Source organism: Pristiophorus japonicus, chromosome 21 (genome assembly GCF_044704955.1).
Source record: "Pristiophorus japonicus isolate sPriJap1 chromosome 21, sPriJap1.hap1, whole genome shotgun sequence".
NCBI classification, from domain to species: domain Eukaryota; kingdom Metazoa; phylum Chordata; class Chondrichthyes; family Pristiophoridae; genus Pristiophorus; species Pristiophorus japonicus.
The window spans coordinates 2,614,485-2,632,066 of record NC_091997.1 but is presented as its reverse complement, the minus strand read 5'-3'; the positions used below and the strand labels follow the sequence as shown (position 1 = coordinate 2,632,066).

At 44.9% G+C, this 17,582-nt stretch overlaps 1 protein-coding gene across 2 annotated transcripts in view; it reads right to left on the bottom strand.

Annotated features, from left to right (window-relative positions):
• Positions 1-4,681: 4,681 nt before the first annotated feature.
• The window catches only part of LOC139233582 (gap junction delta-3 protein-like), a 71,366-nt gene continuing 58,465 nt past the window's right edge, over positions 4,682-17,582 (bottom strand). The window contains exons 1-3 of one of the 2 annotated variants that reach the window (XM_070863984.1): positions 17,007-17,038; positions 7,575-7,757; positions 4,682-5,848 (exon numbers count right to left, since the gene is read on the bottom strand). In XM_070863984.1, the coding sequence (XP_070720085.1) occupies positions 4,947-5,804 (858 nt within the window). In that variant the 5' untranslated portion in view covers positions 5,805-5,848; positions 7,575-7,757; positions 17,007-17,038 and the 3' untranslated portion in view covers positions 4,682-4,946. Of the gene's footprint in view, positions 5,849-7,574; positions 7,758-17,006; positions 17,039-17,582 lie in introns of those variants that run through there. The other variant, XM_070863983.1, reaches the window with a different exon arrangement.

The following is a 17,582-nucleotide window of genomic DNA, read 5'->3' as shown; positions in this document are numbered from 1 at the left end:
GGATTGGCAAGAAATCAGCTTGGCCAACGTCACCCACATCCTCACAACAAATATAAAAATAGCCCAGCAGTAACTACTGCCAATCTAGAAAGAAAGAACTTGCATTTATCTAGCGCCTTTTACAACCTCAGGACATCCCAAAGTGCATAACAGCCAATTAAGTCATTTTCTTGAAGTGTAGTCACTGTTGAAATGTGGGAAGTACGGCAGCCAATTTACACGCTGTAAGGTCTCTCAATCAGCAATGTGATGATAACCAGATAATCTCTTTTTAGTGTTAGGTAAACGGATGAATATAGAGCAGGACATCTGGGAGAACTCCCCTTTTCCTCTTTGAATAGTGCCGTAGGATTTTTTACCTCCACCTGAGAGAGTGGGTGGTGCCCCGGTTTAACGTCTCATCCAAAAGGTGGCATCTCCAGCAGTGCACCTCCCTTAGCACTGCGCTGGAGTGTCAGCCTAGATTTTGTGCTCAAGTGTCTAGAGTGGGACTTGAACCCACAACCTCCTGACTCGGGCAAGTGTGCTACTCCTGAGCCATGGCTCATGGCTCACAGTTAAGGTGCCAGAGGGTAACTTGTGCCACAAAACTGTTCCTGGAAAAGATTCAATGCTTTCAGGAGTGTAGGGAGGGAGAACTGGTGAGAAAAAATAAGCTGATTTGGAGAAATATCCTCATTACGTTTGGACGTTCTGTTGGTTTTAATTTTGAGGTGGTGGGGGTTGGGGTGTAACTGTGCTACAATTGCAACTTGTTTAAGATCGTCAATGAATTCGGATTGTTTCTATATAAAATCTATAGTAATCACAGCTAGAGGAATGGGGGCTCCCAAGTCACAAAGCTTGTCTCTTCACAGTGAGAAAAACGTTTTTTTTCATTATAATGGGCACACAATTTTAATACAAGCTATTTACACTGAACACATACACACATGTAGAAAAATACATTTATAAATCTATGTATAAAACTATATTAAAAATGTAATTTGTTACAGACTCAACATACTGATGGGAAGCTGAACCAGCGAAGATATTGCATGTGGAGACATAGAGGCACACGTCAAGATCCAAACCCAATCGTCCAATTCCATTCAACGTCCCTGTCCATTCCCAGGATCGTGCATGAAAGGCCGGCTCCGAATATCAAAAAGGTAACATTTCTTGACAATTTAGTGGCATTTCTATCTAGATTCTGATGCATTGAGGGCAGGACCCTTGGGGCAGGAGGCTGAGGGCAGGAGGCCGGAGGCAGGAGGCTGAGGGCAGGAGGCCGGAGGCAGGACCCTGGGGGCAGGAGGCTGAGGGCAGGACCCTGGGGGCAGGAGGCTGGGGGCAGGTGGCCGGAGGCAGGACCCTGGGGGCAGGAGGCCGGAGGCATTGCCCTGGGGGCAGGGGGCCAGAGGCATTGCCCTGGGGGCAGGAGGCCGGGGCAGGACCCTGGTCGTGTACCCTGTGGGCAGGACCTTGAGGGCAGCAGAGTGGTCAATTCTGCTGCTGCTCAAAATTATGTATTCGCACGATGAGTTCTCCCCCGCCCGCCACCCCTTGGCTGGGGAACGGTGTGCAGGGGAGGAGAGCTGAAGGGTTGGGAGGAAGTAATATTGTGTTTCATTGTCCATCCAGATGACGCATAATATGCTGGAAACTGGATACGTCGGATCAAGTTCTTGGTTCAACTGGTCTGTTCTCAGGGAGTGAGATGTATCAAGGGCAGATGAATTGCATTAGAACAGCCCGTTTCCTGGGGAGAAATGCATCACTGTCAACATCAGATTGCAGTGCAGACACTTTCCAAGTATACTGCAGCTAACATAGTGATGTTTAAAAACCTGCAACAAGGGTAACACACTGCACTGCAAAGCAAGCGGAAGAAGTCTTTCTGCCTTCATCCCACACCGGAGACCATCTTTTCAGATTTTTACTCTTTCTAAACTTCACTGAGACTTTCTCAGCTTTATTTAAAAAGGTAAAAGTCAACCAAAATATATTCCCACCTCCCCACCCAGGATTATTTATGTTCTGTCAAATAAACAGAGCAAGGAGGCTGCATTCCATCGCTCCCGTATTCAGGCAAGCAGCCTGTAATTTGAACTGTTGAAAGCAAGGTTTTATTTAATACAAGGTGAAGCTTATTTCATTTCCGTGAAGGATTGGCCTTGGCATCGGACTGAGCAGGTTTTAATGGGCCATCGGTGCCTGGGGCAGGGCAGCTGAGATACAGAGGTCACCGAAGAGTAACAAAAGTACAGAGAGACCTGGGGAATATCACAGACCCTCGCAGCTTGTATTACCTATTCTGGTTGAACGTATTCCTGGGGGCTTTGTCATGTGACTTCCTGCCTCCAACTGCCCAGTAAAAGTCTGTCTTCCCCATCGTCAATATTTTATAAAAGTAATAAAGTGGTCAAAGAATTTTTTTTTAAAACACACAATTTTTTAATGCTCCTATGATTCTCCTCCTGGGGTTGTTTGCAACAATGTCCAAGAGATTGATTCCTGGAGGCTCCAGGACAGTCCTGGTGTGTTGGCAACCCTACTCGCAACAGAGGGAACGTATAAACTCAACTTGTTAGGTGAAACATTTTTTTTAAACAAATAATTAAGAGAAAGCTTACATTTATATAGCACTTTATCACATCTAAGAAACAACTGAAAGCATTTCACATTGAAAGTGCTCTCGTCTGTAGGCAAACAGCAGGCACTTTGTACACAGCAGGCACTTTGTACACAGCAGGCACTTTGTACACAGCACTGAGATGAATCACCCGTTTGTGGTGGCATTGGTTGAGGAAACAATGTTGATCAGGACACTTGGAAAATTCCAAAGTACATGGAGATCTTTAATGTCCAACTGAACCGCTGGATAAGGCCTTGGCTTAACTTCTCATCCAAAAGTATGGCACCCCCAACAGTGAAGAACTCCCTCAGTCCTGAAGTAGCACCAGCCTGGATCCTATGCTGAAGTCCTAGCATGGAGCTTGAACCCATGATCTCTCGCTCAGACTAGAGAGTACCAGCACTGAGCCCAGCTGACCATGAGGAATTGTTTCAAAATCAGAGAATTGGCAGAAATCTTCACTTCAAAAGTGTTTTTGCAAGTCCGGATATAAATAAATCTTTCGTTCCTGAAATTAGGGATGCACTATTTTTGTTGGTAGGGTAGCCTCTGTTTACTTGCCAATTCCACTGGACCAAGCCTAATGTCTTCACCACCGAGTGAATAACCTGCTCCCAGGCCTGATCTGTCTCTTTGTTTAGCCAAGGACCCTCCATTTATTCTCTCTCACTTTGTATCCGATTTCAGGTCAACAGCTTCCCCCAAAGCACCGGTGAGATAAAAACTCGGTTGAGTAGGGAGGGACGGTCGGGTTGTGATTCCTCCCACCTCTTCCGGCAAGGTGCCTTGGTGTTCCAACATGCTGTTCCACCACATTCGTTTAAAAAATAATCGTCATTTTAATCACATATAAGGATGTAGAATCAGAAGCTTTACCTACAGGAGTTAGGAAGTGCACAAACTAACACTGCCAGGAATCCTTGGACACTTCAGTACAAATGAATGTCACTCTGTTACATGGCAAAGGTGGTACCAGCCAACTCTGCTTACAAAAATGTTGCAGAATACGGCACTATTTTATTCTCTAATAATGGTGTGAATTTTTCCATTCTGCTTTAATGTCCTCCTCTCCTCGCAGTGCCACCTCACGGCCTTTGGTCACCTTCTGGTACCTCATCCAAGTGGCGGTTAGGGTTGCCAACTCTGGACGTATTCCTGGAAGTTTCATCACATGGTCTCCCGCCTTCATCCATCCCATCTAGTCAAACAATCTCCATCTCCCAAACTTTTATAACTAATGAACAAAAGCTTTCTAAGAAAACGTTAAAAAAAAAGCACACACACACACATTGTTTTTAACGCCCTAGTTATGATTTTTCTCCCAGGTTGCTTGCAGCAGTATACAAGGGATTAATCTTTAATTCCTGGAGACTCCAGGGCAATCCTGGAGGGGTTGGCAACCGTATGCATGAGCCTGGACACAATTAAATAGCTTGCTGACGTGACAGTGAGGCAGATCACGTTTGAACCCTATTCGGTCCTCACCCAACATCCATTCAGTCATTGAATAGTGATTACGAGTAGGCCCTGGACCAATTTTCCCATCTCTACCTCAGAGGCCCTTATAGCAAACCCTGGCCAAAACCAACTAAATCAACACAGAATCAGGCTTCAATCTGGCACCTTTTAGTCAGTCACATGCTGCCTTACCAACTGAGCAGTTGGACTGGCTGCTGCTGACTTCTGGGAATGGCGCCCTATTCTGCGATTACCACCCAGTGAGGTCATTTAGTGCCTGAGGCCTTGTGGATTATCAGGGAGAGTCGGTAATAAAGGAGAAGGGGTTGGGCATTTTCAACATAAACAAAATACATTTTTAAAAATGCATCTCCTACCTGCTGAGAAATATTTCATCATTTAGGTTTTCAATCCCACGGGGACTTGCCATTTTATGTCTCCCCATTTATCAGGCAGCTGCTTGAGTTGTCGAGGACCATTTCTGCCACATTCTGCTCCACCAACTCACTTACACTGCCCCCTCCCCCTCCCCCTCCCGCCCGAGGGAGCATTCTCCCTAATCTTTTAAAAAGGTGATCAAGATCATTTCCAGAATATCTCGCTAACCGTAATTTCCAGTGTTTGACAATAGCTATTTAAATAACCAAATAAATGATTAACCAAATAAAAGCACAAGCCTCACGAAAAAGAGAAACTGGAATTGGATGAACAACAATTGATTTTGTTTTACATTCATCACCTCACAGAAGGTTTTGGACGGAGCCCATTTTACATCTGTAAGATCCCAGTCCCATTCTCTTTGTTTTGCTTGTGATACCAAGGCTGCCTGATGCGAAAGTCAGTTACTGCTCAGAGCTTGCACCAGTTCCTCTTAGATATTAAGAGGGGGTTTCTTTCCACTTGATTGCGACGACCTTCCACTGTTACTGCTGCCCACTGACTTGGTCTTGTGATTGGAATCCATGTGCGAGAGGTTGGTGCTGTGGTTCATGGTAACTGTCTTGTCCATTAACTGGACCGAGTGGGGGTTCTGACCCTTCTCATAGTCACTATTTGACCGGTTCTGTTGCTCGAAGGCCTTTAACTGCCTCCGGCGGAATAGCTTGACAAAAATGTGCACCAACTCAACAAGGCTGATAATTGCAGAGAGGACGCCGATTATAAAATAGAACATCAAAAACACGGTCTTCTCCATTGGGCGGGAGACAAAACAATCCACGACATGAGGGCAAGGAAAGCCAGTGCACAGAAACTGGGGCTCGATTGTGAAGCCGTATATTAAACACTGAGAAACAATGAGGCCAATCTCAGCCAGTAGGCGCAGAACAACGTGAATAATGTAGCACTTCTGTATCCTTGCCGTCCCATCGATGGCCTGCCCCATTCTTCGGGCGATGCCGATTTTCTCTTGCTTTTCTTCCTCCTTCGAGGACTGGTGCACGGCGTAGACCACAAAAAGCAGGGAGGGAATGGACAGGATCACGATATGGAACACCCAGAACCTGTAAGGCGAGATGGGAAAGGCCTTGTTGTAACAGACCTGCTTGCAGCCGGGCTGCAACGTGTTGCAGGCAAACTCCTCTTGTTCGTCTTCAAAAATGTCATTTCCCACCGTGGCCAGGACAAGAATTCGGAAAATCATCATGAGGAGGAGCCAGACGCGACCCAGCATAGGGGCGTGGCTTTTGATCGACTCCAGCAGATCGCTCAGGAAGCTCCATTCTCCCATTGTAACTTGGGTACCGCTACTCTTTTCTGTTGTTTCTTTAAAATCTGCAGAGGGATCAAAAACATAGATCAGAGACACACCAAGCGACTCAATTAACACCCTCAACTGATTTAATTACTGCTAGTCTCGCACTACAGTCTCATATTCACTGAAAACTAGAATGAGACCGATCCTTATGTCTGGGTTGGATTCCAATTAGGGACTCAGCAATAAAGTGACAGTCGTGTAACACACTGCCCCACCAACTTGTGAAGGAATTCTACCTTATAACGTCTTTACAAATAAGACAAGCCGGATTTGGAAATCCTAGCTATCAAAGAATTCTAGCCTTCAAGGTCTGACCCTGGATAAGTAACTTTATTAACTTCTTAAAACAGGACAATTGTTGAAGTAAGCAGTCAGCTTGAATTGCCTAATCTGGATTGTTCATCATAAACAAATGGCATCTGCCCTCTTGACTATAGATGGCAAACTGAATAATGGGCACATGTAAACACACTAGTTGGTTCAGTTAAAAAGCAAAATGACAAGTACCTGTATCTCGCATAAACAAGACCAAATTCTTGGGACTATGGAGAAGTTATTGGATAACTGCTTAAAAATGGCACATGTAACAAACACTCAAAAGTGCCCAATGCACAAACAAATGACATCGGCCCTTTGAACGTAAATCGTACACGCATAATAGCTATGTATTGATACAACAGCTAGAAATGCAAGGGTCAGCAAGAAAATAACTAGTGATAATTAATTTGATCAACAAGAGACCTTATGAAACACAACCAACAAAGGTATGAATGTTGAAGGCTCGAATGAGAAAGTCAGACTCACTTTAAACGGGCAAAAGCATTTCTCGACTACAGAGCAAGGCAAAAGGCTACGGGTCTGCTCTGTGGTCTTTCACATCTCGGGGATTGAAGGTAACTGCTACCTTGATAATTGATGGATATCCTGCTTAAACAATTTTAAGAACTGTAATACTGTAACAAAGTTTACAAAGCGGAGACGGGTTACGGGGAGAGGGCGGGTAAGTGGAGCCGAGTCCACGGCCAGATCAGCCATGATCTTGTTAAATGGCGGAGCAGGCTCGAGGGGCTAGATGGCCTACTCCTGTTCCTAATTCTTATGTTCTTATGTTCTTGTGTAACAAAGTTTAGATCTGGAAAGTAAGATTCTCCACTAGAAAAATTGTATTTTTCACCTTTTTTAGAACTGTTGACGTTGCGATTGACTGACCAACTGTAAATTGCGTTTCTTTAAATAAACCTTTATATATTTTAGAATTGTTTCTCAGTCTTCTGTATCAATAACTCATGAACCACATCTCCGCCCACTCTTTTGGTGAAGAGGTACATTTCTGAGGGGAGACCCCTTACAATATCCGAGACATTTACAATCTGGTTAAAACTCACTAAAAAGTGTTATCTGGAGGACAGTAACATTCTCAGGTTGTTCCTTTCCGTTAGGGAGAGATAGCCTGGACCTTTAGACCCAGTTAGCGCCTTTAGGATTCGGCTACCTCAACCTTAAGTTGAGAGTGAACACTTTGAGGAGTACGTCTGATCCGGGATAGCCCCAAAGGGGATAGAAGTGTAACTACTCTCACGAACTAAACCGGAGAAACTGACCATCGCTGTGTCGCTTGATGGATTCAAACCCAGATTTTGGAGCTGGAGGAACAGTACTTTGGAACACAGTGTCACTCAGTCCCCAATTATAGAAGACTTCCATTGCATCTCTCTCAGCACTGAATTAATACATCGGTCCTACCTGTGGAAGGACTATGCCATAACCCACTCCAAGTTCCCAATCAGTGGAAGATCTCCATCTTAGATATCTAGACTGGATTCAACTCCAGGTACCAGTGGCGAAAGCAAGATGTGATGCACTGCCTCAACCAATTCCCGAATTCGACAAAGCTGTGCACGATCATGTGACCACAATTGGTTCCTGCTGAGAAAATGGGGAGAAAAAAAAAAGTTGCCAGGATACTTTTGTTGACTTTCTACCAAAACACGAGTTGAAACTGAGACACTCTGTATTTTGTTTTATAACTCTTTCAACATGCTTCTGAGGTGTTGCTAAGGAATGCCAACATTAATTCTGCCAAACAAATGTAACCTCTATAACACCGAAAGTCTGAGGCAAGTTTCTCAATAACTTAACCCTGTCATTGGGGAAAACAAGATTATAGGTTTGTGCAAAACACCTACAGGACAGCACTGTGCAGGAATGCACTTCAACTTTTAATCTTTGTCATTAAGCAGTCAATGAAAGTATCTAGTTGCATGACATTTTATTGAATAAGCCTCATTAGTAATGTAGACTATTGAGAAAACAATTGCTTTATGTGACTTTCTACTAGTCTCCGGAGGGTGCTCACTCATATGATCCCACTCGCTCCAGCGAGCATCCCGTCGCTCACCCCGGGTTCTATTCTTCATTCTAACTAATAAATGGGGTCAATCTTTGGAGACTCCATTCCCAGTGCAGAGAATGTGGATTGGACAACTGAATGTTTAAATTAGTCACACTGATGTCTGCAAAGAAAAAGAAAGACTTGCGCCTTTTACGACACTGGACGTCTCAAAGCGCTTTACAGCCAATGAAGTACTTTTTATGAAATGTAGTCACTGTTGTAATGTAGGAAACACGGCAGCCAACTTGCACACAAGCAAACTTCCACAAACAGCAATGTGATAATGACCAGATAATCTGTTTTTTTGGTTATGTTGATTGAGGGATAAATATTAGCCAGGACACCAGGGATAACTCCCCTGGTCATCTTCGAAATAGTGTCATTGAATCTTTTACGTCCATCTGAGAGAGCAGACGGGACCTCGGTTTAACCAAAAGACAGCACCTCAGACATTGCAGCACTCCCTCAGTACTGCACTGGAGTGTCAGTCTAGATTTTTGTGCTCGAGTCCCTGGATTGGAACTTGAACCCACAACCTTCTGGCTCAGTTGCCCACTGAGCCATAGCTGTTTACAGTGTTCCCGATTTTCTAAGCCGTTCCAAAAAATTGGATGCACTGCCGCTCAGGCATGCTGACCTAGTCCCAAGTTCGATTCTCTGATCCCTGTTCCCAACAAGCAGAGTCTCCAAAGATTTACCCCAATAAGTTTTAGGTGGCTATTTGTCCTGATACCCGAGCCGAAACCTGCCCTCATCATTACTAGTGATCAGGAAAAGAAACCCAACTAGGTTTTTCCCTCCCTTGTGCAGGGTGCTGAGGCCAACTGTAAAGCCCCAACTGTCGTCCCATCTGAGGTCAGCTAACACAGCACAGACTAGGTATCAAACTTGGGATTTGCCTGTTCTGTATGGCTGAGCATAAGCAGTGGGGTAACTGAACCCTACTGTTCATTGGTCAATCTCTCCTCACGGTGAAGGCCTACATATGAAGAATAATCACCAATTCCTGTTGTCACCCATGGAATGATAATGACTTGCCACCTTCAGGAGGAGATAAACTAGGGAAGGCAAAAAGGTTCTTGCATCTCAAGATTCAAGTCTGTCGAAAGGTAGTGGTTTCCTGCGCATATATTGGATTGTTTTGCAATGTGTCATCCATAGCAACTTGCCTTTAGTGTGCTTAAAAAAAACCCCGAGAGTCTTCACAAGGTCAGACCCGAGCAGACACACACAGAGTAGTTAGGGGGTAGTGGCCACTGCGAGATCATGGAGGGTTTAGAAAGAGAATTCTAGTGTACGGGGGCATAATGGCTCCACTACTAACAGTAAAGCGGGGGAAGGGGGGGCACAAGGATACACATTCGGAATAACAGCATGGATGCAGGGCTGGACGGAGGATTCAGATTGCATTAAACGACAGGACTCGGGAAAACAGATTTCTTCTGCAAATCCCTTCACTTTACTCCAGTTATTGTTCTGGATTTGATCTCTAAAAATTAGCTAATGATGCTGTAGATAGAACAAGATCCTTCCCATTAAAGGCATGCGAGTTTTTAATTTTTCCTTTACTTAGAAGTGTTCACATGAGCAGAATTCCACTTTGAAATTCTTAACCCTTTGGGCAGTTACAGTAGCATTTTTCATCATTCACAGAGTCACTTTTCTTCTCCCAATTTCAACGGCCTCGCTAACCGACATCGTCCCCTCAACACATTAAATTCTTGTTCTCATATTTAATTCTCTCCATGACCTGCCCCCCACCCCCCATCATCCCCACTCAATCTCTGCAATTGCCTCCAACCCCATAGCCCCCTTCCCAAAAAAGAAAGAAAGCAAGCCTTGCATTTATATAGCGACTTTCACGACCACCGGATGTCTCAAAGCACTTTACAGCCAATGAAGTACTTTTGGAATGTAGTCACTGTTGTAATGTAAGGGAATGCGGCAGCCAATTTGTGCACAGCAAGCTCCCACAAACAGCAATGAGATAATGACCATATAATCTGTTTTTGTTATGTTGATCGAGGGATAAATATTGGCCAGGAATCCGGGGATAACTCCACAGCTCTTCTGCGTCCACTTGAGAGAGCAGAAGGGGCCTCGGTTTAATGTCTCATCCAAAAGACAGCACCTCCGACAGTGCCGCACTCCCTCAGCACTGCACTGGAGTGCCAGCCTGGATTTTTGAGCTCAAGTCCCTGGAGTGGGACTTGAACCCACAACCTTCTGACTCAGAGGCGAGAGTGCTACCCACTGAGCCCCGGCTGGCACTGAGTACAATATTTCTCCGACTCTGGCCTCGGGCATATCCTCCCCTCCTTTCCCCCACAGTGGTGCCACAACATGAAACTGCCTTGGACCTAGTCTGTGAAACGGCCTTTCGAACCTCTCCACCTCTCTAGCTATAAAAAACAGTCTCTAAAGCCAAGCTTTGGGTCTGCCCTTCTGGTCTCTCCTTGAACTGGATTGTTTCTGTTTTTCCTTACTCTCCCCAATGGTGAAGCTCCATGGGACAGTTCTCTTTGTTAGAGGCGCTATATAACAAAGTTGTTGATGCCAGTCGCTGTTGTCAAGTAGCTGAATCTGTGCAGAGTGACGTGCGTAGGGAAGAATTCAAATAATCTCAGTTGCTCAACATTCCCCCCCCAGAAATGAAATGCATCTCCCGATGAGCCTTACCACCAGCGTCTTTGCCCTGCTTCAGTCTATTTACTACTGACTAATTGGAGCCACATGTTTAAATCTTTAAATTCACTTCTGCGCCATAGTAAATCCTTACATGGCACAATCATCACCTGAGATGAGGAGAAACTTCTTCACCCAGAGAGTGGAATTCTCTACCACAGAAAGTTGTTGAGGCCAATTCACTAAATATTTTCAAAAAGGAGTTAGATGTAGTCCTTACTACTCGGGGGATCAAGGGGTATGGTGAGAAAGCAGGAATGGGGTACTGAAGTTGCATGTTCAGCCATGAACTCATTGAATGGCGGTGCAGGCTAGAAGGGCCGAATGGCCTACTCCTGCACCTATTTTCTATGTTTCTATTTGAATTTTTCACCTGGCATAATGGTTAGCACCGAAAAGTCATTAGTGGCAAATTGAACCCATTATTAAGGACAGGGAGAGGCTGGTCGGGGGCGAGGGAGGAATTCAGGTTGGCCTCCACTCAGTTGCGATATTCAATCACAAGTGTACTATGCAGCCAGAGACACACCCTTTGCTCTGATTATAGCAATGGCCCTTCAGCAGCCGGTGGCTGGATTAAGCACTTGGATACCAGTTGATTTGGCAGCAACAGCTGTCCCACCAAAACTGGAAGGCTGAAGGAGGAACTGTGGAGCCAACAAAATTCCGATGGTACAAGCCGTTGTAAATTCTGGCAAATAGGTCACTTGTGTATATAAGTCGCATCCCTCATTTGTTTCCGAATGAATAGAAATCCTATGGAGTGTAAAATTGACATTGCAGATTGGCTGCCTGTTCCAGAAGCTGCTTGATTATCTTTTGCAATAATTGCGGCTCACAACACCAGTTATATTCCTGGGCCACTAGTTGACAAAATCTACCCCTGTAAATCAGAATGATTTATTCACAATATTCCTATACCTAGAACGAGGCCACTCCATCTATTATAATGGAGCTTATCTACAGCAAGAATGCTCCTTTGATACTTAAATAGTATACCCCTCTATCTGGTAAACATAGAAACATAGAAAATAGTTGCAGGAGTAGGCCATTCAGCCTTTCGAGCCTGCACCACCATTCAATAAGATCATGGCTGATCATTCACCTCAGTACCCCTTTCCTGCTTTCTCTCCATAACCCTTGATCCCTTTAGCCATAAGGGCCATATCTAACTCTCCCTTGAATATATCCAATGAACTGGCATTAACAACTCTCTGCGGTAGGGAATTCCACAGGTTAACAACTCTCTGAGTGAAGAAGTTTCTCCTCATCTCAGTCTTAAATGGCTTACCCCTTATCCTTAGACTATGTCCCCTGGTTCTGGACTTCCCCAACATCGGTAACATTCTTCCTGCATCTAAGCTGTCCAGTCCCGTCAGAATTTTGTGTTTCTGTGAGATCCCCTCTCATCCTTCTAAACTCCAGTGAATACAGGCCCAGTCGATCCAGTCTCTCCTCATATGTCAGTCCTGCCATCCCGGGAATCAGTCTGGTGAACCTTCGCTGCACTCCCTCAATAGCAAGAATGTCCTTCCTCAGATTAGGAGACCAAAACTGGACACAATATTCCAGGTGAGGCCTCACTCAGGCCCTGTACAACTCCAGTAAGACCTCCCTGCTCCTATACTCAAATCCCCTAGCTATGAAGGCCAACATACCATTTGCCGCCTTCACCGCCTGCTGAACCTGCATGCCAACTTTCAATGACTAATGTACCATGACACCCAGGTCTCGTTGCATCTCCCCTTTTCCTAATCTGCCACCATTCAGATAATATTCTGCCTTTGTGTTTTTGTCACCAAAGTGGATAACCTCACATTTATCCACATTATACTGCATCTGCCATGCGTTTGCCCACTCACCTAACCTGTCCAAGTCACCCTGCAGCCTTTTAGTGTCCTCCTCACAGCTCACACTGCCACCCAGCTTAGTGTCATCTGCAAACTTGGAGATATTACACTCAATTCCCTCATCCAAATCATTAATGTATATTGGAAATAGCTGGGGTCCCAGCACTGAGCCCTGGGGTACCCCACTAGTCACTGCCTGCCATTTATCCTGACTCTCTGCTTCCTGACTGCCAACCAGTTCTCTATCCACGTCAGTATATTACCCCCAACACCATGTGCTTTAATTTTGCACACCAATCTCTTGTGTAGGACCTTTTGAAAGTCCAAATACACCACATCCACTGGTTCTCCCTTGTCCACTCTACCAGTTACATCCTCAAAAAATTCAAGAAGATTTGTCGAGCATGATTTTCCTTTCATAAATCCATGCTGACTTGGGCTGATCCCAAATCTGTTGCTATTTCATCTTTAATAATTGATTCCAATATTTTCCCCACTACTGATGTCAGGCTAACCGGTCTATAATTACCCGTTTTCCCTCTCCCTCCTTTCTTAAAAAGTGGTGTTACATTAGTTATCCTCCAGTCCATAGGAACCGAACCAGAGTCGATAGACTGTTGGAAAATGATCACCAGTGCATCCACTATTTCTAGGGCTACTTCCTTAAGTACTCTGTGATGCAGACTATCAGGCCCCGGGGATTTATCGGCCTTCAATCCCATCAATTTCCCCAACACAATTTCCCGCCTAATAAGGATTTCCTTCAGTTCTGCCTTCTCACTAGACCCTCGGTCCCCTAGTATTTCCGGAAGGTTATTTGTGTCTTCCTTCGTGAAGACAGAACCAAAGAACTTGTTTAAGTGGTCCGCCATTTCTTTGTTCCCCATTATAAATTCACCTGAATCTGACTGCAAGGGACCTACGTTTGTTTTCACTAATCTTTTTCTTTTCACATATCTATAGAAGCTTTTGCAGTCAGTTTTTATGTTCCCAGCAAGCTTCCTCTCGTACTCTATTTTCCCCCTCCTAATTAAACCCTTTGTCCTCCTCTGCTGTATTACAAAATTCTCATAGTCCTCAGGTTTGCTTCTTTTTCTGGCCAATTTATATGCCTTTTTTTTCTGGATTTAACACTATCCTTAATTTCCTTTGTTAGCCACAGTTGAGCTACCTTCCTCGTTTTATTTTTACTCCAGACAGGGATGTACAATTGTTGAAGTTCATCCATGCGATCTTTGAATGGTAACCATATAAAGGGAAGGAAAGTTTGCCTGATGGCTTCTGTCAGTGGGCAGTGCGTGTACTTGTGTGTTGCTGGACCACATAGACCTGAAATTACGAGGAGATATTACACAAACTCGGGCTGTATTCCCTGGAATTTAGAAGGTTAAGGGATGATTTGATCGAAGTTTTCAAGATATTCAGGGGGAACCGATAGGGTAGATAAAGAGAAGTTATTTCCGCTCAGACTCGGGGGCATAGTCTATAAAGACCTTTCAGGAGTGAAATTAGGAAACACTTCTACACATAACAGGTGGTAGAAGTTTGGAGCTCTCTTCCACAAACAGCAATTAATGTGAGATCAATTGTTCATTTTAAATCTGAAATTGATAGATTTTTGTTAACCAAAGTTATTAGGGGATATGGGGCAAAGGGGATATAGAGTTAGGTTGCAGATCAGTCAGGATCTCATTGAATGGCAGAACAGGCTCGAGGGGATAAATGGCCCACTCCTGTTCCTATGTTCCTTTCAGGACTTTGTTGTTGCCACGTTCAGTCCCTTTTCCTCCCCTCCTTTTCCTGAAAGTGTTTACTCCCGATTGAGGTCCGAGTTCTGTAGGTGCTAATCTGCCTTTTGTTACCGTGTCCAAGTGTCAATTATTCATATGAGATTAGACAGTGTGTTGGCACGCCAGATTAAATGGCCTACTCGTGTTCCTATGAAAGGCTTTTATGCTCGAACACCCCCCGCCCCAGTACTGGGGCTGCAATTAGGGCCTCCAATGGTCCTCAGTGTTTCTCCCTGGGAGGATGGGAGAAAATCGCCCAGGGTTTTCACTAAATGGATTGGCTCAATGGGCTGAATGACCTCTCCCATATGTATTTATTTTTGTGGTTTCGGTTCTCCCCGATTACTCCTCAGTGGCTTGGCTCGAGCATGCGTGTGTGTGGTCTTGCCGATGATACCCCATATGGCAGACAGACTACCGGCACTCCCTGTTTGGGCACGCACATGAAGATCGAGTTACTGGTGCCCGTGGAACGGTACGCCAGAATGCAGTCAGCACCTTCACAACAGGATTGGAGAAAACGGAGGGTGGCAAGGACGAACACGGAAAACAAAGAGACAATCCAGGAGACTGCCAATCATTCAGTATTCAGGATAAGGTGAAAATACGATTTCTTTAATTAGTTAGACAAATGATAGTGACTAAAATCGATTGCTTAAACTTGTGTATTGCCATATTTTTGCTTGGTAGTGAGAACTCTTTGCCACTCGCTGCAACATAGCAGGTGGAGGTATCGAAGCCAACAGCTTCCATGCTTCTGATGTCAAGCTCCTAGGCACATCAGGCATAATGGCAATAACACTTGCCTTTCTGGTTGGCTGGTGGCTATCTCCGGGGAAATCTGACTGGCATCAACTCGGAGTTGAGATGATCTGGATATTGTTGAGCTTCTGACAAATAGTGTGCTACCGAGCCAATTCCCCAGAGATTTGTCCCAAGCTCTCCAGTCCTTCGGCCTCGATGGCCATTCAATGTGTGAGCATTATTGTGTTTCACAGTTATTGGTTTCCATCCATTTGAGTGAGGTCAGCATTGATAATATCCGACAATCTGGACACGCCAATCTAGCTCGCATCTGAATTTCACTTGAACCAACCCAGATTGCCTGTCAACATCCTGACGTGCTGTGTGGTGCGCTGACAGGTTGCTATGGCATCTGCGTAGTACCAGCATGCTTACAACTCTTGATGTTGACTTGTGCTGGGGTCATCATCATCATAGGCAGTCCCTCAAAATCGAGGAAGACTTGCTTCCACTCTAAAAGGTGAGTTCTTAGGTGACTGAACAGTCCAATATGGGAATTATAGTCTGTCACAGGTGGGACAGACAGTCGTTGGAGGAAAGGGTGGGTGGACTGGTTTGCCACATGCTCCTTCCGCTGCCTGCGCTTGTTTTCTGCATGCTCTAAGCGATGAGACTACTGGGGTACAGTTCCGGCGGTGCCAGTAGTCCTCTAGTATCTCACCCGAGTGGTCATTCTGTATATGTGACGCGAGACAATGAGTGGCGGAAGGCTATGTGACCATGAAAGGCATCACAGGTGAACTGACTTTACTCTCGACATCTGCACCCATGTGCTCTCCAGCGCGGAGCGGGGAAGGCCACTGAAAAGGAATCAGAAGCTGAAATGGAGGCTGATTTTTAAGCTCCCCTAAGTTCCAAGGATACTGAGGGCATCCATTGTCACCCTGCTCAGTAAATGCAGTACAGATCAGACATCGAACCTGAGACTTTCCTCATCAACAGTATTCTGACCAAAAGAAAAAGACTGGATTTATATAGCGCCTTTCACGACCATCGGATGTCTCAAAGCGTTTTACAGCCAATGAAGTACTTTTGAAGTGTAGTCATTGTTGCAATGTAGGACCAGTAATGTTACCGATCGAGACCATTAAGGGAATGGAACTGGTTAATTTTCACACATTATCACTTTCCTTTTTCATTTTATTGCTACGTTTCATTTTTCTCCATTTGGTTGGTTATCTTTTTTTTATTCATTCACAGGATGTGGGTGTCGCCAGCAAGGCCCACATTTATTGCCCATTCCTAATTGCATGACTTGCTACGCCATTTCAGAGGGCAGGTAAGAGTGAACCATATTTTTGTGGGTCTGGAGTCACTTATAGGCCAGACCGGGTAAGGGCGGCAGATTTCCTTCCCGAAAGGACATTAGTGAACCAGATAGGTTTTTACGACAATCCGGTAGTTTCATGGTCACCATTACTGATGCTAGCTTTTTAAAAATAAATTCCAAATTTCTGTAACTGAATTTACATTTCCCAGCTGCCATGGTGGGATTTGAACTCGCGTCTCTGGATTACTAGTCCAGTAACATAACCGCTATATGCTACTGTCTCTGGCCATATTTGTTTAAATATTCATTCTCAGGATGTGGCCGTTGCTGGCAAGGCCAGCATTTATTGCCCATCCCTAGACCCGCTCCAATTATCCAATGTACCTGCTACAACTTAGGGTTGGTCCTGCTCCCAATCCTCCGCTAATGTAACTCTGAACCAGCCATCAGTGGATGCATCGATTGTGAAAGACAACTGCAGAATCAACAGAAAAAAAAGGGGTTACCAAGAGTTGAAGTTGAGGTTAGACACGGGTCATGAGAAAGCTGCAAGGCAGCACAAAGAAAGAAAGCAATCCTAGATAGGAAGGGAAAAGTAATAGCTTTTACTGATAAGGAGGAAGGGAAACTAATTGGGTTCTTTACTGATAAGGGAAGACAGTGTAGCAAAGCTATAACTAACCTGACCTGACACCAGCCCTAATTGGGAGACTTTCTTGCCTGCCATTGGACGTACTCGGGGGGAGGCAGAAAGGGATTGGATAGACCAAGTGCTAATCAAATGTGTTCTGTTTTGAAAATGTATAACTGTTGTTGTGTCGCGCTGAAAAAGGGCTTGTCCAGGGGAAGGTAAACAGGCTCTGATTGAGAGTGTCCCTTTGTCTTGACAAGTCCTGGCCGGAGAATCTTCAATAAAGGTCTTTTACAGAAAAGGCAAAGAGGTGTTCGCGTGTCAGTGTA